We start from the raw sequence: 24763 nt of genomic DNA on the forward strand, positions 1-24763 counted from the left end.
GACCAGGAATGACACAGAAACAGAAGCAGAGGATCTACAACGAATACAGCCCCTTTGGCAAAATGGAAAAGTGATGGCGAGAGTCAAGGGCAGTTTCTAGAGTTCCTGCAGGGCGCCTAATACTTAAAGTTCATGAGCTTAAACTTATTGAAACATAATGGCTTTCCACAAAGAAGTGAATGAATGAATTGCACGGCAAGTTCGACTTAAGCAACAGCAACTTAAAGAAAAGCAAAGCCAGGTAGCCATAGGGAAACTAGTATAAACAACACAATGCCAAGGAAAAACCATTCCGATAGCATCTCAAAAGGGCAGCTGCAATTTACTTGGTATTTATAAATGTACTTAAGAATCTCCACTGCAGATACCACTCAATCATAATTTGGCATTCCTTTTTGCAACTGTTTCGGAATCTCAAGTTAAGCATCCTTTTCAGTTTGGGCTTAATGTAAAACTGAAATATATTTATTAATTTAAATAATGCCCGGGCCAAAAAGAAAACTCTGGCAACGGAGTAAAGAATGCATATATCTTCGCTTTTTAGCACTGCTTCCTTGTTGTTGCCCTGAATTTATGTTGCTTGTGCATCGTTGCTATTTTTCACAATTACTGTGTTTGGGTATACATTTATGTGTGGCATAAAGCGAGTTTATGGCTTTCTGTCCGGTGATACAAATTAATGAAATATTTTAATTAAATGACGAATTGAGTTATTGCACTTTGAGGTGGCCCTAAAATGTTTTCTTGGCAGGCAAACCTGTCAGTGCAGTTCAGGAGATTATTTTCTTGCCTCCGTCAAGTTATGTAATCCTTTGAAATCAATTGAAAAGCTTGCAGTTAACCTCTGGCATTTAACACACACTTAATACGGCTAAGATGTAATTACTTAAGCTGTCGGGCCAACAAATCAACGCCGGCCACCTACCAATCCGAGTCAATTGACAAATGACACAGTAATTACTTCCAATGATGTGGTAACATTTTTACAGCGTCGGGGGTGGTGATCTCGACAAAACATTAACAGGATGTCTGACTGCAGCAGCTAACTGGGCAATTTGCTGCAATCCAGTTAGCTGGAAAGCTGCTGAGCAATTTGCCCGGCCATTATTCATGGCACATATTGGTCCAGAAACCGGAGACCATACCCGGCTACCAGTCGCCACTTAGCAGTTACCAGTTACTACCAAGAACCCGGTCAAACGAGCGGCAAAAGTGGCAAATCTTTGTTCACACCTCTGAAAAGCCGGGGGATGGAGCGCCGATTCTATTCGATTTGGCTCTGGGTCGCATGTGTTTGGCCAGCTATTTTTATGGATTCCTGCGTATGTCCTTTTGGTCAACCTTAAAAGTGTTTTCCTCTACATAAATTTGCTATAAAAACCATTTAAACGGAAACGTTTCAAACATTCAAAGGGGAGCGATGCCAAATACCGCACCGTTAGAAAACTATCCTACAATTATGAAAATTTATTTTATTATTTACTTTGATTTATCTTAAAGTTAACAAATACTACGATAACTAGACTGGGCTGGTTATTGATAACCTCTGTTGTCGATTTAATTTTTTTAGGAACTATTTTTCCCAGTGTACCCAAGGATAAGAAGGAGTGAAGATTGGGCCCCAGTCTGGACACATGGGTACGCTCTAGTTGTCGTTTGACTTGTGGTCCGGTTCGCTGCAGACTGGACCGCTCTGCTAGCCAAATCTAAACGGCTTCAATAAAGCAAATTATCGTTAAAATGCTGCTGCACATAAGAAGATTTACGATTGCTCAGCTCGTTGCTCGCCGTTTGAGATTGGGTTGGGTTGGGTTGGGTTTTTGGGATGGGCTCTTTTTTTTTGGCAGTACAAAGAGGACCAGTAGTTGGGACTTTAGGGTGGGGATGCCGGATCCTTTGGCCATGATTCGGTTTTGGTTGCTTGTTGTCCGTTGTACATTTGTGGTTCCCCTTTCGTTTGTTTACTCTGCTGCTGCTCTTGATTTCTGTGCTTGAATCCCTGAATCGTTTAGTCGAACCTTTTTGCCTTTTCCCTTTTTGGTTATCCTGAGTTCTTTGGGGTCCTACATTCGATTTTTGCAGCAGCAACGAAATGAGCGTATGACCAAAACAAATAACCCACAAAGTGAGTTCTTCGGAGGGGAAACTCCTACATATATGCGTAACTACATAAAGGGAAAAATTTCAATTTCCTGTATCGAAATACATTTAATGTAAAATACGTTGCACAATTTCATAAAAAATTTAATCTGTGATAAGCAAAAAGCATATGGGATGAGTTTAGTTTTAAGCTTTAAAGCCACGCTATTTTCCAAAATTTTAGTCAAATATTACTTTTTTTCCCCTGTGTATCTACGATACTGCGTAACATGTGTGCGTATTCGTTGATTTCCAGTGCCATGAATGCTTCAACGCTTCTGGCCACAGCTGGTGCGCAAATCTCACACAGTTGGTTATTTGACAATTGATGATAGCATCAAGATTGGGTCGCCAAAATGCCAGGCACACATTCCGAGTCCCACCTCCCATTTCGCTATGTGTGTGCCAACTAGCGAGGAGCACGTGACCAGTGGGGATGTCACGAAAACTACGTTGAGGGTCTGGCAATTAGCCTTTGACCCCATGTGGGTGTGTGCGAAATTTAAATGAAAAAGGGTTCTAATATTGATTGACAAGAAGGCATAGAAATCCTTTGATCATAAAAAAACCGTATTTAATTTAAGTTAACAACTATTAAAACTTGTATACATTTATAGAATTATGCATACAATTTTGGAAATATTTTCATAACATTTTCATTATAAATATAAATGATAATTATTTTAGGCATTATTTGCTATTTAAAGATAACTACCATTCGATTTTTCGGATTGCGCCTATGACTTTATCTGCTTGCAGATTTTCATAACCGAAGAGTTATTCTGTTAAAGCCACGGCTCTCCTCCCTAAAAATGCTGTGCTTATCTATGTATATTTTTGCATAGGCCACATTAGCATTAACTTTTGTCATTCGCTTTTGGGGTTTTGGGGACTAAAAGGTTTTTTGTGGCAACTATTATAATTTGGGCAATATTTGATTGCAATTTAATAGTTGCTATTTGGCCGAATAGGCCACAAAACCATTTCCTGGAGGGAGGGCTGGCATTATTAATGAGTGGTAAATTTACATAGCATTTTATGGGCCATGTGGGGCTCGGGCTTCTTTTTTGGCCACCGTCCAGTTGAAATTTCTCCGGATTCCGGAACTTTCGAGTGGGTAACAGTAGTCTCTTGATCAGCGCTAATGAACTTTATGCGGAGCTGCCCCCCAGGGTCCTCCCGCCCAATGTAATGCCCCCGGAGTCGGCTTTTTCCCATGACCTGTTATCTGTGTTAATGCATGCGTTTTCTTTGTCTCCTTTATCGGGACTTCCTGTCATTACTCCTGCTATCGCCCGAGTCCCAGTCTCCGAGCTTCCGTCTCCGCGCATTACCGTGTCGTCCTGTCCTGTCCTGTCCTGTTCCACTGTCCCTTCCACATCGCGATGTCGTCGCACTTTGGCTCCGCTGCTCAACTGTTCAACTGCCCGGTGCCCGCGAGATTACAGCACTCACACTGGCAATAAAAGACGTTATTAAATAAAGAAAAGTGTCGCGAAGTGAATAGGAAAATGCTTCAGGACCCGCGGGAGATATTCTATTTTCCACTTTTATTGCATTTATAAAGTATCAGTACAAAAGGAAATTATAAAACGATTTAAGTTCAAATTCATATTTAACGAAAAGTAAATAAATAAAATGGCAGTTAGGATAAATAAAATATTGTCAGATGATTAAAACTATTAAAGTATTCGCTAGGGTTTCAAAAAATCATTCTTACATAATTTAGGAACTCAAGAGTCCCTTTAAGACTTATGCTCCAGTTGCAGGAAATTTTTGTTCAGTGAACTTTTGTGCCTGGTGGCCATCAGCAGGTTCCCCTTGCTCCGCAGCCCAGCCCATTGCTTAATTTCGATGGCAATTATTTATTTAAACCGCCTGTCGCCCATTCCATTCGAACATGGCTGGTCTTAATTGTTTGACTTGGCGTTTCTGAAACTATGGGCAGGCTTCGAGTTCCTCTTTCCCCGGTTTTCCCACATTTCCCTACTTGTGCCCAGCTTTACTGGTGCCGCTTTGACAACTCGTTGACCGTAAATTTCCAAGTTTTTCATTAGGCTGCCTGCCAGTCCCAGGCGAGACTTTCTGCTCGGCTTTCTAATCAACTTGGCCGCAGTTTGTCGCTTTTCCTCCCATCGGCCTGGCCCGACCCGGCTCTTTTAGCCTTCTTTGTCTGCCACGCCATCGTCGGCGAGGGGAAAACTTTTGCACCTCCCATTCTGGCATGTTTAATGAAAGCGTTTTCACTGCGATTTCATTTCATTTAGTCGCCTCTTTTGCCGCTCCACCGGCCGAGCGCCTCCTCATTCATTATGCGCCGCTCAGATTTGTAATTTACACCTGAGGCTAACAAGCAGTTGAACAATGTGAGCCGCGAGGGTAGTTATATAAGTTTGTTTTCATGGGAATTGACCCAATCACAAGCTTAGAAAACCTTAAAAGAAAAACAACAAGTTTGCTCCTCAGAAAACTTTAGATATGCAGCAACAGTGAAAGTAGTTGTGGTATTATAAGTACATATATATATACATATATATTATTTAGCAAAAAGAGACTATAAAACAGGGTAAACATGTCATTGTAGGATTGGCAAGTTGTTTATTATGAAACCACAATATATTTTGCAATGACTTTGTTTATATTTGTAGTTTTCCGAATTTCACAGATCTTAGTTTATGACTTGCCTATATGCTGGATTTTAAAAATATATGCTCATAGGTAATATGTGCAGTATGCTTTTTTGTGTATCCTCTTGATGACTGTTTCATGAAAGAAACAGTCAGCTTGAAAGCTTAAAAATCCTTTACACACACTCACACAATACGTGAACATAGTTGGCCTGCCTCCGATAAAGCCATCCTAATTTCCGGTGCCACGCCCCCTCTTTTTCCGGGACTAGGCCAAAATGTGAAATGGCTGGCTGCAATTATGAGGGTGGCACTGAGGAGCGGCACCGTTTCCGCTTGCTGGGCAGTTTCCTGCAGCAACTGCAACTGCTGTAAAATGTTTATGATGCTTTTATGGTAGCTACCCTAGGCGACGGATAAAAGGGTTCTAGGGGGGATGGGGTGGGTGTCCCAGAGAATTAACAATATGAATATGAATTATAAATATATGCAAAGGCTGCTCGCAGAAAGATGAAGTGCTAAATGGCTTATTACGACTACAGCCATTATGCTTATTGTACAGTTGCTACTTGCCAGCAATTTAAAGTCATTTGCTTGTTTACACGATGCCGAGTGAAAAGGGCGAACAACAGATTTTGCTCCCATTGACGTCATGCGGTCCCAAATCCATCATACGCAACGTGGTCCAAGGTCGTGCTTGGTTGGCATATTTAAATTTCAAATATGTTCCCCTTCATGGCGCTCGCATGGCTACTTTTTCACTTGTGCATAATCTTTAATTTAAACAAATGCCGAAAGCCAAAATAAAGCCCCACGAGAATCCGCACCCGGGTCTGAAAACCTAAAAACTGGACGTGGCATGCGAGCCAAATAAGCCGCATAAAATAGAAACAAAATATCGTACATAATACAGAATAAAGCATTTGGGAAATGGTCAACGGTCCTGGTTTTTGAAAGGAGAAGCTGTCGTCGAAATGGTCAGGGGATGTGCAGGAAGCCCTATAGTTGTTTTTATTAAAGTGAACCTGCTTATGAGAGCGGCTTTGTATTTCATTTACTTTAAAACTGCGTAAAGTGGGTGTGACTTAATTATTAACTTGGGGTAAGTATTTATATTTCTAACATTGTTTATTATTGCCATCTTACATATTTATTTCATATTAAAATGTGCGGTCTACTTTTTTGTCCTTTCTTGAAGCACTAAATGTTACTTCAATTCAATCAACCACTTAGAGCATTTCCAAGTCGGACTTAAATGTAAGTTACTTGCTTATTTTTTGTGGCTGGTCGTTCCTGTGCAGTATTTTCACAAATTCCATCAAAGCCGCAGCGGCTTTGGACATTGCCGCTGGCCACTGCGCCCAGAGTCTCTTGGCCAATGTAGCTGATGCTGTTGCAGTGGCATGAAAGGAATTGGCCAGGAAATGGGGGACACGAAGTGCGAGTGCCACGACACATACAACGCGTACTGTGAAATTTGTGGCTCGTGTTGAATGTCGGCATGGCCTTAAACTACAACTTTAAAGCGTTGGCCGAAATAGTTTAATTGCGAAAATTTGACAGTGCCGTTTTAGGTAGCGTAAGGGTATTTTAAGTATATGTGAATCACAATTTTAATTATTAAAGATGTACAAATGTTTTTTAATTATACGTTTCTGTATTAGAAACTCCAGAAAGTAGTAAATCTTCTTTGTAAATGATGTTTTAATTATTTTTATTATACCCCTTTTTTTAGTTACTTAGAGACATAAATTTGCTTTTATACTTTAATGTGCGCAATTGCATTATCTTCAGTCTTGACCTGGTCAACACGTTTTCCGCCCCATCTTTTTTTCTTGGACTCTTCGGGTTGACTTTGAGTCCCGGGATGCCTTTTCTCTGAAAGCTGTTTGTTTTGTTAGAAATTTATTTATCAACGCTTTTTGTATTTCCGCTGCGGCTAGCTGGCTGGGCCGTTTGGCTTCTTGTTTATTTTCATACACTTCCTCATTTTTAATTTATGACAATGGCCCGGCTATTGTGAGGGCCACGCCCCCTTAGACCAAGCCGTCCTGCCGCCCAGCCGCCCCGCCGCCCTGCAGTGTTATTGTAACTGATGCTCTTATAAATGGCCTCTACCCGTCAGACAGAATTTTCGTTTGTCGCTTTTATCGCAGAAACCGGAAAGTGGCGGATGCGAAAGGGGGTGTCGGCAAAATTCAGGGGCGCTCGGTGGAACTTTTCCAGAGGGGCACACGTACACTTTGTATTTCCGCTGGCCCCCTATTGTCCTTGACAGTTTCATTATGACAGCTGGCGGGAGTCGCTTTCCACACCCATTTTTCGTTGATTTTGGTTTTTGTTTAGTTCCGCATTTGTGCTATTAAAGTGTCATCTTGTTGTTGCTGCTTTTTCGCTTGGCTACCACTAAAACAATGGCCAAGTGTTGGCGCTGTTATTATTATTATTATTATCATCAAATGCGCTTCCTCTTCCGCCGCACAAAACGCAAAGATAATGGCCGAAAGACAAGCGACCAGATAAAACGCTGCCATTCATGCTCTTGACTGATTTTTAGTTAATTTCATTGGCTTTGTGTTCCTTACTTGGGAGTGAGAAAGGGGGTGGATTATTGCGCAATCAACCCTCGGTAATATTCTACTAATTACGGCAATCCTTTCAAGCGATTTAAGATGGTGTGCTGGGTCTTTAAATTTTACTGCATTCATTTAATTCTTCCATTTTCAGCAAATTAATTATGGACAACTTTTAATAGTTATTATCCACTTAGCATGTTTAAGAACTCCACACAATAAATCAATAGACATAACAATGGGTAGCTGTAATTATTTTACGTACAGACTGAGAGATAAAGTATATTTATTTTAGCTCCAATTAAAAAATTATATTTAATTCTTGTTTTATATTTGTATAAGAATTTATTTCATTTAAGCTTACTGGCTGCCAGATTTTCATAACGTATTGATAAATCCGCCCTTGAAGTCTGGTTTCTTGCGCAAAAAGAGCGGCAAATGCATATTTATTTAATTGAAATAAATTTACGCCCCCGGCCGAGCATTTTGACGGCGTATGGCGAATATTACGAGCAGTCAGACATTTGCGCATTTCGGGCTGGGATTCGCGGTATTAAAAGCGGGCAAGCCGCTTGGGATTTATGGCTGCAACGCGCAGTTCGCCGTTCGCCGTTCGCCGTTGGTAGCTCGCAGGACTTTCGTCCTTTTCAGACGCCAGTTCCTTTGGCTCAGTGGCCGGGCGCACATAAATATGCAATTATTTTGCATTTTCCGCTCTCGCGCTCGATTTTTATTTATTCGCATATGGCGTTTGCTGCGGCGTTGCGGTCTCACGCACATTTCGCCATGTTTATGGCACTCGCGACTTTCGGGCGGCGACAGCAAATTGACTTTTACACAAAGATGCGGGTGCCCAGCGCACATATCTCTTGATGCGACATATTTATTTGTTGATTCATATATTTGCTCTTATTTATATACGTAATTTGCATTTGACACATTTTTATGGTGACTGTTTGCGCGCCAAGTGAAATCAAAATACTTTATTCGCCATGCAAATATTTCGTATTGATTCAGTAGCCGCTGCGTTCGGCTTTATAATCGCCAGAAAATCTCTTCACATCTGAGTTATTTTAAGTCATTAAGCCATTCGTGCATTGCAAAAAGAATAAATATCAATAATGATTAAATGAATTTAAATTTGCTTGATCTTTTTGATTTCCTTGAATGACTTGCATTTTATCTTAGTGTTTTTTATGCAGTTTGCATTGAATGCAAATTCTTAAAAATTATCAGTCATAATACTTAAATATTCAAAAAATATAAAAGATAGAACAAATTAAAATACAGTAGGTAGCCAATCATTTTTATTTGATTTCTTCTGTCTTGAGGGGCATGTCATCACAGCCCAAAAATAATTGTCAATTAGTTGTGTATTTCAATAAAAGAACGAGCTGAAAGGAAACTCATTGTGACATATAACTCAAGATGGCCGAACTCATAGATTATCTTGGAATTTGATTTAAATTTTCTAAATGAATATTTTGATTGGGGATATCTTGGCCTTCCTATTTCCCATCAATAAAAAATGCACAATAGAAACAGAAAATCCTCTATGAACACACATGTGTTTATTATTTGACAAATATGCTTGACGAAATTCCGCAATTTATATGATGAAAATTGGCCTTTTTTATTGTCATTTTCAAACTGTTTTCATGGGATCTTTATGCACTTCTGTCCTCGTATAGTGGGCATGTGAGTGAGTGGATGTTTTAACAAATTGAAATGCATTGTGAGTGCCGTCGAGGGTTTTGCCATGGTGTAATTTGTGTGCAGCTTTGGTTATTACTTATTGTTGTTTTTGCCGGCACAGCCTTTTGTGGCAACGATAAGCCTTTGGCATATCGCATTTTATTTGCCAGTCAGGCGGCAAAGCTGCAAGAAAAATGTTTGTTCATTTAAGATAAATTTATTGTAGTTGTCGATGCAAATTGCAACATATATTGAATCGTTGCTGCCACAGTTCTCGTGCTGTGCTGTTATTATGATTGCCAATGCCAACGCTCGTAAATAGTTGTGCAAATAAATTGTGAGCGCAAATAAATCGCGCAGATCGAGCGAAATCCAAGCGTTTATGACACTTTTGGGGTGGGGATGGGCTTACCGTTAATCATGTTCATAAATTTCGAACAGCTCTGTTTTCAGCACTCAGAAAAAATAAATTTTCTTTATTTAAATATACCCCAAATGGTTAATAGTTATGTAGGATAAAAAGGTTCATTTATGGTTATTTGTCTTTAACTTCAATACTTCAATATTTCTGATACCTAATAAGTATATTCCTATCATAATCGTAATAACTACATTTTTCCCATAATAAAGTCTCTAATTAATTTGATTTAAGACAGACTTTTCTTTGATACAATGTAATATTTAAGATATGCGGTCAAAATAATATTTTCTCCAAGTGCACTCACCATTGAATGTGGCCAGCAGCAGGGCACCAAGCAGGCGCAGCAGGCTCATCTTCAAATCCTTTCCAATTTACTTGTAATCCAGCGCCGAGCTGCTAGTTTAATGCCCTTCCCAATGCTGCGAAATGAGCCTGGGATTGAGTCCTAAACGGAAACGCGTTTACATTGCCGCGATAAGAAGCGGAAATGCTCGGCTCAAGGAGGCGGCGGCAGGAAGTCGGGTGGCAGAAGCAAGAGAGCAGGGAGCCCAGTCTCAGGAAGGACTGTGCCCGATGGCTGCCAGTTTGACTGTCTCTAAATGTGGCGTCCCACCCGCTGTGCTCTCCCTGTTTATTTTTCCCCCTTGGTTTTTCCTTTGTTTTCCCGCGGAAAGCGCGTTTCATTGCTCCACGACTCTCAGTGGCTGATGATATTTATGGCGGCGCTAGTTGCTAGTTGCTTCTCGTAGCTGGTTGCATTTTATTGGGCAAATTAACGCTGCTGCAGTTTTGCTACTGAAAACTCTGCGCTTTTAAGAAGTTTACATATTAAACCCGCTTTCGGCTCATGCATCATATCGTGACTGAGAGTCCTTGGCTGGCTTACATGCATGAAATCCACGTTAAAGATTTATCGTTCGTGGGCTCCACGTTGCTGCTGTGACTGTTCTCGTTGTTGCTATTTGGCTTTTATGGTTACACAAGAAAAAAAGATTGGCTATTAGTATAAAAAAATAAGTCATTTTATGTAGTGTTTCAAAAACTATAATCATATATGTAAATTGTTAATATTTTAATTACATATGATTGTTCAAATGCCCGATAACACAAGTCCTTATCGTTTTAGGGCCTAAGAAGACAGCTTTTGAAATTAACTTATTTTTGCATTATTTAATTTTATAATCAAGTCCCAAATTTTACTCCTGTAGACTGTTGAGTTTTCGGAATTTGGCGTCTATCTCGTTGCTAGACTTTCAGACGTTGGCTTTGGCCTGTTTTAGCATTGGCTTACAGGAGAGACGAGACATGCAGAGCAGGTTGATGCTAGAGGCGAAAACTGCCAGCCCAGATGCCACACCAGATCCCACCTACCAGTTCTCAGTTGCCGTGACACCCGTGAACCATGTGGCGTATACGTCATGCGGATTGTCTTTGTGCCATGCGAGCGCCCTCAAAACTGAGCTAATGCATAAGGAAGCGTGAATAAGAATGCTGCTTTATTCTATTTGGATCTATGCTTTTATATGTTTAAAAGGGTATTAGGAAATGTTTAAAATGGCGGATTTCTCATACTCAACTCTATCAATTTAAAATTATTTCGCGAGTTCAATAATAATACAGCTTCACTGTAAAATTATAAAAAAAGTCTTAAAATAATTGAACGCATTAGCTCACAGATTTGTTCTGGACCTTATACGTGCCCAGATGCTGCATTATCGCCCAGTTTGCAGTCAGTTAGCCAGCACATCCATCTTGTGCCATCGCTTTGGCTTCGGCACACAGGAATGCCAACAATTCAAAAGCCAATCTGTAATACACTGCAGGCTACTTGGGCTCATTCGCTATTCCCCCTGTCACTTTGGCAGCCTTGAAGTCCTACGCCAAATGTCTGACAAATCGACAGTTGTGAGCTGCAGGCATTGCCGAGGGGCCCTGGGATCCGTCTTTTCTGTTCCCCATTGCGGCCCAAATCAAATTGGCCGCCAAACGTTGCCGGGCGTCAAAAGTCATCCATCAAGGACGTGGAACAGGTCATTGGAGGATGGGATAAGGGCGCATCCAACTTTGCATGAAATTGGCTGTGCTTAGCCCAACGGCAATGGCAACAAAGCCAACTTGGACCGGGTCTAGTACATTGAAAGATTAGCTTAACATTTATTTGAAAAAAAAACAGTATTGTTTACCAAACATTTGTAATTATTTTAATTGAACGGAAAAAAAAAATTATAATAATTTTTTATATATCTATGAATTAAGTATTTCACCATTTTATTTGCAACGATATTATTTCAATATTTTTCAGTGTACTGAAAGTTTTCCTGGGGTGAGCGGAGTTTGCATGAGAGTCGGAGAACAGGGCTCACCACTCCAGACTTAATAAACTGAGCCCGCCGGGCAACACGGGCTCCAAAAAAACTCCAAAATGAATGTAAATAAATGAACGCTTAACTCTTTTCAAAGCCAAGTTCATATGCCAGAAAAATGTATGATCCTTCTAAAAACGGCGACGAATTTCGTGCATTATTTCGCTTAGTCCCCAGCGGCATTATCATCAATTCATCATCGCTTGGTAGACAGAGGGCCGTGGCAAGGGTTACGATGCCTCCTCTGTTTATTTAATTTCAACAAAAGGGCGCTAGAAGCAGACCAAGTGAATGAGTTGGTCAAATTCTCTTGCATGTGTGCATGTACTGCTATATACTATGTACGTTAGTGTGTGTGTACGTGTTAGCCATTGCGGCTGCGGCAGCGTCACCAACATAACCATAGCCACAACTAACGCCAAGGGCTTGAATGGGACCTTGTGAGAGTGTAAGCACTACACTCTTAGAAAAGACTGAGCCATAATTTACATTTTACATTTTTGTTAAGAAGTTATTTAGCACTCCTTATTGATTTAAAATAATAATAAAATATTATGCCAACAAGCCACAGAATAATTCGAAGAAGCCATTTTGAAACAACCTCAGGCACAGACTTTCTCACAGTGGTTGTAAGTGTATTCTTTTTTCCATTCTGCTGTTGCTGTGTCTTCCTATGCCCAAACAACAGGCGAGCTAACAGCAGCACATGAGTCAAATAAATTACCCCAACATTGTTGTTGGCAAATTTTTGATGGTTTAATTTTGTGGAAAATAAGTTAAGCCGCTGCTGTGGCGCCCATATAACACTCACACACACAACCACAACACGCTCACACACCAGTAATATTCGAACGCACACATGAGCAAATAGAAAGCATGCGAAAACCCACTCCACAAATATTGTTGCCTACTTTGCTGCGCCGCGTATACGCAATAAAATAAACGCGTCGCAGTTACATTTCCGGCCTGCTCAGCTCAAACCAACGGAGAAAAATAAAACGGAGTGGAATGGAGGCTCAACTCGGCTTCTCGGCACATTTTATGCCGCATTGCCATTTTTATTTATTTATTTTTATTTGCCTTTGGCTGCCGCTGCTGTGCGCCCTTTATTCGTTCATTTATAAATTATTATTGCAAAACACTCTGCCCCTGCCCCTTCGCATCGACATCCTAAGCATTTCCCACTTGAATTTTGAGGAATTGTTTGTGTGCATTTCACTTGAAAACGCGGACATTGTTTGCTTTAAAAATGTATGAGGTAATGAGTTTTGGGCTGGCAAAATAAATTAGCCGAATGCCTGGAAATCTGTTCAAAGCCAAGGCAACGGGGCTCAAGTGAAGCTAAGTGAGTGGAAACCATCCACATATCATCCATTTGCTGTGTCTTTTCATTTTTGAGTATACATTTGGACCTGTCGTTTTTTCTCTATTTTTTTTTAATGTTCTTGCCATGCATGGAAACTGCTTGTATATTTTTTTCCTTTTTGGCGAACTTGTGCGACGGCTGTTTTGAATTGAGCCACATCATCATCATCCACTTTGTCATCGTCATCGCCATCATCATCATCTGAGCCTGATGGCTGACATTGTCAAAAGGGTTTAAGTGGCTATACTTGAACCAGGAGAATCAGCAGCAGTAACGGCTAAAGCAGCAGTTGAAAGTCCTCACCCCTAATACTAGACAAATATGAAAGCGTCGGGAGAATGGGGAGAACTCTGAATTCTGAATGGTTCGGGGTGGTGGAAGTGAGCAAGGCATGACAAGGAACTTCCACACGTTGCCAGGACGCAAGTTTAAAGCGAGTCCTGCGGCAGTGCAAAGCAGAACAAACCATAAAATGAAAATTTAATGCGATATTGATTTCGATATTATAAACGTAATATAGAAAATTGTGCTTTGTTGTGAAAGAGCCTTAGCGTTTAAGTTAAGTTCCGTTTAATGTGAATGTATTGATATATACGCTTCAATGATTAGGAGGAATTAAAAAAATCAGGATGTAAAAAACGTCCTTAAATAAATTTGCAGTTGAGGTAATTAACTCCAAAATGATAAAAAAAATGATGTAAAGTCTTGTTGATGTTAATTTAAGTGCTAAAAAATTGGTATTTATTCAACAAAAGATAAAAAAAGTTACAAAGTGTAATTATTATTATTCAATTTGTAAAAAATTAATTTAATAAGAATAAGAATAAGTGACAATTCTTATGATTTATTGACAGTTTCCATTTTTTAATTTCATTTTATTTCAATTCGACCTGCTGTTAAATTCAGTGAGTTGTTTACTTGTCATCTTGTATGAAAACCGACAATTGCAAACCGCAACCCACTAGCTCTAGTCACGTCCTTCGGTCCCAAAAAATACCGACAATAAACATTTAATTACCGGATATTGTGCCGTGTTTTGAACGGTAATTTGTCAAAGGGTCTAATTAAAAACTTCTGAATGCCTCGAAAAATCTGAGAGACTCGTTAGGCATCGACACTTTGGTAAAGAAAAGGTTGGCGCATTAAAAATGTGGTAATGTTCTGTTGAGAGCTGATTGAAGCATTTTGAAAACACGCAATTCACCTTCGTCATTGTCATGTTAATTAATTTGCCGACACTTAAGAAGACAAGTGAACACGGTTGTTAATATAAAAAAAAAACTGAATGTTGGGGGTCAGCCAAAAATGTCAGAAGCATTCGATGCCAAACTCGAGTGGCAAGGGTTCAATCCCTCTTTCTTTGGCACTTGTTAAGAATTTCGGATGGGAATCGATTCCGTTTCCCTTTTCTATTACAATAGCACCGAAAATAATATTACGATTATTAGTACGATTAGGATTGCAATAAATTCACTATTCCCAAGATAATAATAATAAATATTAAACACTTAAGAATTTTCAGGAAGCACAAACTTTTTTATTCATATTTACATTTTTTTAAATGATATAAAATTATTAATTATATCGAGTACCTGAGCCAACATATGTAAATAAATTTTAGATATATTTTTACAAACCCAGCAAATAATTTGTTTAATGCCCCTTTTTTACTGAAAGAAATACATTTCGAATCGAGAATGTTGAACTAGTGAATGCCCCAACTAATTTTTTCAGTGATCACAACAACAACGTGGCGCGCACAGTTCATTGCATCCGGTAAACCGGTAGCCGGCAAACGATGAAATGGGAAAAGTCCGAAACACTCTCGTGAACTGGGCACTCACATATATATTCCTTCGGTTCTTTTTTGTTTCCATTTAACTAACCGTAATTTTTCGTCTTTTTGGCAACAACCTCTTCAGCCGCGTTGCGTATACGCCGCGTGTGCTTTGCGCGTTGAAAACCCCTGCACGCACAGCAGGCTTTTCGAGACTAAAGCCCCGATTCTGCGAACCTGCGGCTCAGCATTCCGATTCAGATTCCGGCAGTGGCAGAGCAGGAGCAGCGCTGCGGCAGAAGGACGAAGTACGAGGGCAGAGCATGAAGAAGATGCAGGAGAGCACACCATCACTGATGTCATAAGCATGTCTTCTTTCGCCGAAGAAGAATCTGTGGGCCCAGTCAGTCAAACAGCCATGTAGTAAGCCCAACATATTGTCGCAGGGCAGCATTCTGATGCTGCTGATGCTGACGATATCAAGGACGAAGTTAAGCACTTCGTGACAGAATCAAGAGTTCCAGCCGCATTCGTGTCCTGAGGAGAACAGTTCTTCGCTCTTTTGTCGCTGTGTAGCTGACATTCTCTTTGACACTTTTCTGGTTTCTGGGTCATATAGGCGAGACAGGTTACAAGGCAGATAAGTGCTGAAATACCCCACTTTTCGAGGAATTACAAAAATGAAATTATGAAAGAATTATATTAAATTTTCCAACGGATCAAAATATTTTTAAACAAATTGTTGATATATTTTAAAATATTTTTTAAAATAGTTTTTTCTTAACATTTTTATTTCATTTAACAGCATTACCGGCCTAACATTCTGTTGGTACTGGTACCTGAGAGGAGTCGTCTGAAAAGTCTCCAAAATGTTAGCATTCCGTAACTGGACATTAACATTTTCTGAAAATGTTGATGGACATGAACTGTTGTCGAAGCAAATAATGTTTAGCTCTTATAACATTGCCCATCCAAGTCAACAGCGTAGTGCTTACGAATTTAAAAATTAACAGAATGTACTTATTTTCACTATTATAAGAATATCCAATGGTATTTTAAAGAAGTAATGCCTCACAGTTTTCTCTAAAAAGAAACAAAATATACAGATTAATACCTTACCTTCTGTTGAATCTTGTTTATTAATTTGGTCAAATTCCAGATCTTATTATTTTTTTCTATTATGTAAAGCTAATAAACCCAAGTGTTTCTCTATATCTAAGGACAAAAGATCGTTTCAATAGGATATATATGCATCCTGTTTGCTTAACTTATTATCTTGTTCAGACATGAGTTGCTTTAGTTAATAAAGCACCCAAAGCGGTTTCTTAACATAATGGGATAATGTAGACTCCTATTGATCCCTATTAATTAAATAGATATAAATATATAAACTGTTCGACCAATCTACTTTTTTGTAAGAGCTTTTCAGGTATAAAACGAAATTGTTTGCATGCATAAAAGGACAGCAGGATCTCAGACTTGAAGCGCACTCACTCAAACTCAGGGGCACTCACTCCCACACTAAGCCGACACTCAGTGGACCAAAGCCAAAGCAATTACGGACTCAGACAATGGGCATGGAAATCGGGGCTTTTAACATTTTTTGATGGCCCGCAATAAAAGGAGTTCCTCCCCGAACCCAACATCTCTTTGACTTGCAACTGGGAAAACTAACCCAGATGTATCCAACGGAATACGAAACGAAAAGAAAAGCGATGGGGGAAAATAGCGTTGAGCTGAGAACTTCACGTAGCCAAGAAAGCCGCGTCAAGTTCGTTTGGATATTTAATGCCATTTTGGGTCGTAAACATTTTTAAGTGTATCTTCTGGGGCTGTGGATTTCCAAATAGAAAATGCAAAGCACAGAGGACAAACTCGGGCTAGCGCAATTATCTTGGTCTTGGACTTGGTTCAGCCATTAGATGACCCAACTATTTTTGCGCATATATTATACGCATATTTTATGTGCCTCCGCTCTTTTTGTTTCTCCCTGTTGGCCATTTTATGGCCTCAAAGTCAAACGGAAACAGCCCACCGCCAATTCTCATGTCGTTTAAGATGTACTCACAAATAAAGATACAAAATAACTCAGATGAGATACATATACTTATAAATGCAAAACGAGGCTTTAAGTAGTCGACTTGGCGAATAAGAAACGATTGAGTGCGGCAGCAATTATTGGTAGTTATACGCGATACGTGACCTATAGAGGACCTAGTATTTATTTTACATAGTATAATTAGAAATTTTTATTTATTTTCCTCAGCCAAAACCCATTAGGTACTCCAAAGGAAGGATGAACGATTATCTAGGATTACTTAAAAATTCTGGATTCACTAAATATTGTTACATATTTTTCACTGCTTCAGATAAGGCATAATAATATGAAAAAGACCTGTGTAGAATTTCACTTAAAGGCCTCAATTTTAAACTATTAAGTAGATAATCCCGATCCCGAAAGCACTCCATTCGAGTCTTGCAGTTTCGCTGAGAAATACTGAATACTTTAAGTTCCTGGTTGGTTAGTTGGTTTAGAAGACTCCACTCGCACTTAAATGCGCATTAGTGGGTTCCGCGAGGAAACAAAACCTCTTATGGGAAAACAACAAGGCGGCAGTGGCAACTAGGACAAGAACAAGAACAATGTCGACAACAATTTGGAAATTGAGCTTGAAGCGAAGGGCGGAAAGTTTTTGCATTTCATGTGTTTTTGTCATTGGAACCCGCTAATTTCCGTGGATAATAGTTTCATCTTCGTGACAGCTTCGCATCTCTCTTCCTCTCCTCCGTCTCTTTCTCCTCATTTCATTTCTATCTATCCCTCTCTAATGCCTGACATGTTGAATTTGTCGTCCTCAGTTGGGTTCGTTTTTCAACTTTCTTTTCGCATTTTCTTGTTGCGTGTATTGGCGATGTGCGTGTGTGTGTTACTGGGAAATGTTTGCTTTTCCTTTTTCCAAAACGTGTGCATGTGTGAGTCTATGAATATTTGTGTGTGGCGGCTTAAACTTGTCGCAAAAGTTTGCAATTTAAAAAAGTAAATTGAAATGGAATCTTTGTCTTTGAATGAGTTCCTGTTTGGTTGCCATGGCTTTTGCTCTCGATGCCAAATGCATTCGGCACTGGCGAGAAATGAGCCGCATCCCGTTGAAACACTAAGAGAATCTACAGAATCAAAAATGAATTCTTATCAAGAAGCAAGTCCCTTTAGCCGCTTTGAAAGTAATTACAAAGCCCAACAGATTTCTTATAATAAATTATACTTTAGTTATTTAATTTAAAAGAAACAAATAATTAAGCATTATTTTTTTAAAAGATTTTATTTGATCAGTAAAGTAAATATTTATAAAAATAATTAAAGGCATGCCCATAAGCTAGCATGGAACTTTATATATTCATTTTTAAGAAATAACCGTTGGACTATCATATTTTTTCTTGTGCACTTTTTATGAGTTGCACTTGCAGCTGCGAGTCCATGGTGCTGTGGGTGGTGGGTGGTGGGTGGCGGGTGGTGCGTGTCACAGCCAAATTGACCCCATTAATCCTTGCGGCCAGAGATAGCAGCGACGAAGCAAACGCCAAGCCAAAAACAATGACAAAACCAGTGGCCCAAGCAAGAGCACAAAAATCAGAATCAGAACGGCACTGCTATGAACTGAAACGCAGGAAAAAAGTTGCTTGATAAAACAGCAGCAAATGCGGCTGGGTTCAGAAGGCCAAAGAAAGAGTAATTTTTGCATTGGTCGTTTGGGTTGTTTATGGCATATCGCTCCTTTCATGGCAGAGAACATTTGTATTTGCCTGCCTGTCGTCTGGAAAGTATAAATTATTCAAATGCAACTGGAACTGACTCTCTTGTTGATAATTATGAATTCAGCAAATTGATTTCAAACCTAACTGGGAATGCATGAATAATTTCAGGTGAATTTAGAAGCGTCTTAGTGATCTTTGTGTGATTTGTACGATTGTCTATTATTATGTTATTCGTTTGTTTGGTGCTGAATTTTGATTGAAGCCCAAGAGCATTATGATTTCAATTTTGTAGGACCTATTTGTGCAAGTCAAAATATAAAATTGCAAGACTTAAAAGCTAAAAATTAAACTTATTGTAATAATTACAAGCTAACTTTAAGTACTTTCGGGAAGATAGGTTGCAAGCTGTTTGTAACATTTTGTAAATTCCCCTTGGAAATGATTACCAGCAGCATTTAAGAGCTTAATTCCATCTCGAAAAACCCTTCGAATGGTATAGATGTTTTTCTGCTGGGCCATAACAAATGATCAATGCTGGAAACTGTTGCGTTTAATCTTGGACTTGGCTCGATTTGCCAAAATCCATTAATTATTTCGGTCATCAACCATGAAAGCGATTACTCATACATAGATGACTCCTCCGACCAACTTTCCGTTCCTCCTTTCCGTCTTTTTTGCCAAAACAGAAATTGGCACAACAAACACTGGCTAATAGGTACACTGAAAAAATACACCATATCATTGCATTTGATAACATACTAGAACTGCCTTAAATGTAAATATTTAAGTAATAATATAAAAGCAGAGAAACTATATATGTATACACTAAAAAAGCATATATCAATTCAGCATATCCTTAGTTTGGTTCTCTGTGCAGGCAAATGGAAAAACGAATTGTATGTTTGCCCAATAGAAAGGGACAGTGGATGAAGAAGAGATGGTGAGGTCGGCCAGAAGCAGGCTAAAATTGTGAGCCAAGGCTGATCTAATATTTGCTCAAGTGTTATTTCTGTCGGCTTAGCTTGCCCCCAAAATTATGCTACAATATTCCGTTATATTTATCACATTTGATTGTGCGTATTAACGGCGAGTTTAGTGGGGCGTGATGACAGGGAAAAGTCGGGGAAATCTCAGAGGGGAAAACTCATTGGGGAGTGTGTGATGGGGCAAGGAATTAATAAGATAACTTTTGTCTCAATTTTGGCCAGGCCAAGACAGCCGCTGGCTTATGGCTGTCATCGCGTTCGCCGAAACTTGTTTATTTAACATTTTGGCCTAATTTGTTTTTATGGCCACGAAAAACGGTCGACTTCGACCTTATTTCTGTGTAAATCAGCAGATTTATATTTCACCCAACTACGCGCCATCTGACTAATTTGATTTTGAGACCGCACATTCACATATTCGGAAAAGAGAGAGTAGAGCACATTTAAATGGAAATGGATTCAAAGTTAGGGACATGTTGTGCAAGTTAATTAGCACAAACAGATGGGTGAGCTTTTGGGGGGTTTATTTTTGGATGGTTACACCAATACAAAAATGCACATTAAGTTCAAAACGTAAACAAAATTACTTATAACAAATCAAGAGATGAAACTATGTTTCAAACTCATTATGTCAAATGATTTTACGGAACTTTTAAGGATATAGTCAATATAAGTAATATCAACTCTGGAGCGAATTTGAACACTCTACAAGTATTTTCCAGTGTAAAGGCTGCTCGCATTTTGTGCACAAATTGTTTCAAGGCCTTGGCTCCAATTGAATTGCTTAGTGCAATACCATTTACTATTGTTTATTTTAAGTGGGCCCATTGCCACAACGTGTGTGTGTCTCCTCTCTCCGTTGCGTGTGTGTGAGTGAGTGCGTTTATTGCGGCTAATTAAAAACAAACAATGGTCGCACAAAGTAGGTTGCATGCGGTTGCCCTGCAACGACAACAAAAGGCCGGCCAATCAAGTCAAAGCCACATTACACGTTACGTTATTTTCAAATCTTCTCTTTCACTTTGCCGAGCATTTTCTTTCGACATTTTCCATTTTCCACTCTCCGTTTCCCCGCTTCCCCGCAGCCACTTTTCCCAGCCTTTGGTTTCGGGCCTTTTGTTGATGCGGCGCCATAATGAAACAATTAAGTGCACAAAATTAGGTTACAGCCGCAGTCGCGCTGCACAATGCCATGCAAATGCTGTGAGTAAAGTAAATAGCAGCTGAATGCAACATCGGGACAAAGGCGGCTGGAAAAGAAAAGACAGAGACACTTTCCCAGATGGACAGCACAGGATACGAGGGCGAGGTGCAAGGGCTGGGGATAGGACAGACATGCGGAGGACAATGTGACAGGAAGGCCGAAAGAAAAGGACCTCAATTGTTTGTAAGGGGCACAGTGACTCCAGCTGAATATTAATGTGCCTTAGTCTTAATTCTATAATGTAATCTTTATTTATTCAAAAATTGATAGAGAGTTGTTTATCACCTTGAAGCATTTTAACAGATTGATCATTCTATGTCTATGATCCATGTTTGTCCATTTGATTTGTTTTTAAAAAGGCGTGTTTTCGTTACGTTCCCCTTTTTTAATATTCAACATGTGAAATTTTTTACTTAGCCTCGCCTGCTTACATATGAGTGTTGAAATAATTACAGCACACTCACCTAAATAGCTTAATTACCTGAAAATGAAATGAAGCCGAGCACACGGTGGCAGCAGGACTAACTGGCTGCAGAATGTCAACCCCTTAGAACCTTTGTCCATTTAATGCGCCAGGACTTCGGACCTGGGACTCTCAGACGACATGTGTTATCAGTGTCAAGAGCTGCGCTAAAGTATGCCAGAGAAATTGCATTGTGCAGGACGAGTGTGCGAGTGTGTGAGTGTGCCACTTAGATTGTGTTGGTGAATGGGTTAAGCACTTGATGGACCAAGTCGAGCCAAGGGTTGCCGAGGAGGGTGCAAAAGAATGAGATTGCTATATTATTGCCATTGCAGCCAGTGCACTGCAGTGCCGGTGAAATGGAGCAGCCACTTGATCTAGTTATTCACGAAACCGAGACGGAATCTTTTGCACTATGCTGGAAAAAGTGGCCAAAGTAACATAAATTGCTATATTATTGAGAGATATGATGGTGATGATCGAGTGTACTTTAATAAACGCATAAATCAAAACGCTGCCAACGAGGCGAGTAATCAGAAAACTTATATGACACTCGGCGGATTGTTTTGATGTGGCATAACGATAACAAAATAATTTCATTGCAATATTTTTGTTTATTATTCCCGATGGCACCACGCGCGTATTGTTTGCTTTTATTTTCCTAGAGACTTCGATTCAGAGAATTTATAGCCGAAGTAGGCAATATTCAATTCATGATTATCCAAAAATAATTTAGAAGTTAAGGATGCGTAGGCTCATTTCATAGCTTCAATAATTTACTTTGTAGTTTACTAGAAGTAGTTTCAATATTCATTTATTTTGAGCCTTATATTTATAATATAATATTTTGTACCTCCTATTGAAAATGCAGCTAAAGCAACACTCTTTCTTTCTTTCTGAATATCGAATGAACGAATAATGTTTTTACAGGCAGTATCATAAACAACATGCAGGACTCCCGCAAGTCCTGTCATTTCGAGAGAGTATTCTATTTCCAATGGTCTGTGTCTACTCATATGCGAAATGTGTTTCATGCGAATTACACATAGCCCGCAGACTTTTGCCCCAGCTAACCCTATCTAAACAAAACGAGACTGTATCGTTTTTTTTGGGTTTCGAGGACGCAGATTGATGTTTATTTTAATGCTAGTCTGCTGTCTGTGCATTTTATGCGCGCATGTGTCGTATCAGTTCGGTCAAACAAAATCATCAAATCGGAACACACTGAACTGCGAACAGTGGTCGCAGTAAAATTACAAAACATTACATCAACTAGAGTGATGTTGAATTTTAAGGGCAAACTGATTTATTTGTCAGTAGAAACGAAGTTTCTTCAGTTTTAAATTTTTTATATTTCACATTGGATAAGATAAAAATTTGATTGTAAAAGCTTAAAAGGTATTATATTTTGTACTTCTCATTGAACATATCTTCTCCTATTATCCACTGTACCTCGAAATGTTATGCACAGCCCGAGGACCTCCAAATGGAAGCTGAACTGTTTTTCAATTAAAAGAAAAGCTTTCGATCGGGATAGGGAAGGGGCCGCGGAAAATATTCAACCCAGCTCAGCTTGATTTAATTAGGGAAATGAATTCAATGTTAATACAGCAACTTAACTGATTTATGCGCTGGCCGTTGTCCCTGCCACTCGCCATTTGCCATTTGCAATTTGCTCAAATTAATTTGGTAAGAAATCACGTAGATAAACAATTAACATTGCCACTGAAGACGCAACAGGGTTTGCCCTTTTGCCACTCAGATGTCCTGTCATTTCATTCACTGGCCACGTACGAGATGTCCGTTCCTTGTTAAGGAGCATAAAATACGCAGGAAGCCGTCAAATGCTGCAGATACTTTGCCACAGATGCAGATAAAAATACACAGAATGCCGCACGGGGCTTAAGCCAAGTTCATTATGGGGTCTTGTCAATGAAATTGTATTATTCTAATGGTCGGAAACAAGTAAGTATTAAGAGCTTTGCATTTTGACTTCTTTTGGTTTGAGGTTAAGTGAATTGGAAGGGCAACAAATGATTAAACAAAATTCTTCAAAATATTTGTCACCAATTAGTTGTAAGAGAAATTTTACATATATTTAAAGCCTTGATAATCTGGCAGCTGTACTTATTTGTTGTATGGAAAAAATGCAAAAACAATTTAAATAAAATAACCAAAAATTAAACGAATGCAAATTAGCATATTTGAAACGTAATGCCTGCTGACAATTACACAATGCCAGGCCACCGAAAGCTGAAATTTTATTATTTATGCTGCATTAAATGCCAGGCTAAACAAAACATTTCACTGCAGTTCGTAATTCTACATTTTCAATTTCAATGTGGAAAAACAAAAACGAAAAAACTAGAGCTTCGTGTTGAGCTTAATGCATATTTGCAGGCTTTTACATTGTTTGGGAGGCTTTAATGCATAATTATTGCCTCTGATAATTAATAATAATTATTTTTTGGTGGTTTATTTATTGCCTCAGATTTGTAATATGATTAAATGGTGGTATTTTTGGAGCTCTACTATTGCTAAATTAAATTATTGGGCAAAGCACTGTTTATCCCTTTACAATGTAATGTCTTAAATGTGTTAATGCATTTAATTAGCACGTATTTTCCCTTTTTAATGTAATTCAGATTTTCAAAAGGTAAAGGGAATTTTTATCATGAGCCATTTGGTTGAACTAAGGTAGAGTGTAGTTTATTACAGTAAACATGTGGATTGTTTCTCCTTGGGCAGTTTTGAAAATTCCAGAGAAGAATACTTCAACTATAAATGCTTGCATACGCAAGTAAGAATGGTTTGTATATGGACATAAAATATTCAATTGACTTTTGCCCGAAATATTTGCCGGGTCACGTTTTATTGTTAATTTCAACAAATTTCTGCCAAATGCATATAAAATTTAACGGCTCCCCACAATAGCGCATACAAAACTGAGAACCTCTGAATTTCGGTTGGCCAACGAGGGGTGGTAAAAATGGTTGGAAAGGTTGGTTCCCCCAAAAAACAAAAAAAAAAAACACGGACAGGGGATACAGACATATTGCAGGGAAACGCGCATTTTTTTTTAGGCCGATTTGCGACATATCTTCAGTGTTAGTTTCGCTTTGGTAGATTTATATCTAGGTACAGAGCGGTCGAAATTGGAAATCTTAGAGCTATTTGATGGTTACTATCCCTCTTATACCCTTCCAAAGAGTATATTGTCTTGCAGTCCAGTGAAGGAGACATTTTCGACCGTATAAATAAATACATTTTCGATTAGTATCAACCGAAAAAATGTGGAAACCTTACCGTTGTGGTATTGATAACTAAGACTACACTATTTTTTTACAATACATTTTGGCTTGAGTTGTTGTTGTTGCTTTTATCTTTATAGTTTCG

The 24763-nt window shown here is 39.1% G+C and overlaps 1 protein-coding gene and 1 long non-coding RNA gene across 5 annotated transcripts in view; one reads left to right on the forward strand and one right to left on the reverse strand.

The window, feature by feature from the left end:
- LOC120453815 overlaps positions 1-15167 on the reverse strand; it is a 38347-nt gene extending 23180 nt beyond the window's left edge. The window contains exons 1-3 of one of the 3 annotated variants that reach the window (XM_039638697.1): positions 15071-15147; positions 10342-10421; positions 9760-10259 (exon numbers count right to left, since the gene is read on the reverse strand). In XM_039638697.1, coding sequence (XP_039494631.1) covers positions 9760-9808 — 49 coding nt within the window. In that variant the 5' untranslated portion in view covers positions 9809-10259; positions 10342-10421; positions 15071-15147. Of the gene's footprint in view, positions 1-9759; positions 10422-15028 lie in introns of all 3 variants that reach the window. The other 2 variants (XM_039638694.1, XM_039638695.1) reach the window with 2 other exon arrangements.
- A 7512-nt stretch (positions 15168-22679) lies between these two features.
- On the forward strand, positions 22680-23325 carry LOC120453607. 2 transcript variants are annotated; one of them, XR_005616546.1, is made up of 3 exons: positions 22680-22765; positions 22839-23056; positions 23130-23325. It is a non-coding gene; the product is annotated as an uncharacterized LOC120453607 (long non-coding RNA). The 2 variants fall into 2 exon arrangements; XR_005616545.1 differs by having other exon boundaries at positions 23108-23320.
- Positions 23326-24763: the final 1438 nt, after the last annotated feature.

The sequence above is a fragment of the Drosophila santomea genome, chromosome 3R, assembly GCF_016746245.2.
Source record: "Drosophila santomea strain STO CAGO 1482 chromosome 3R, Prin_Dsan_1.1, whole genome shotgun sequence".
NCBI classification, from domain to species: domain Eukaryota; kingdom Metazoa; phylum Arthropoda; class Insecta; order Diptera; family Drosophilidae; genus Drosophila; species Drosophila santomea.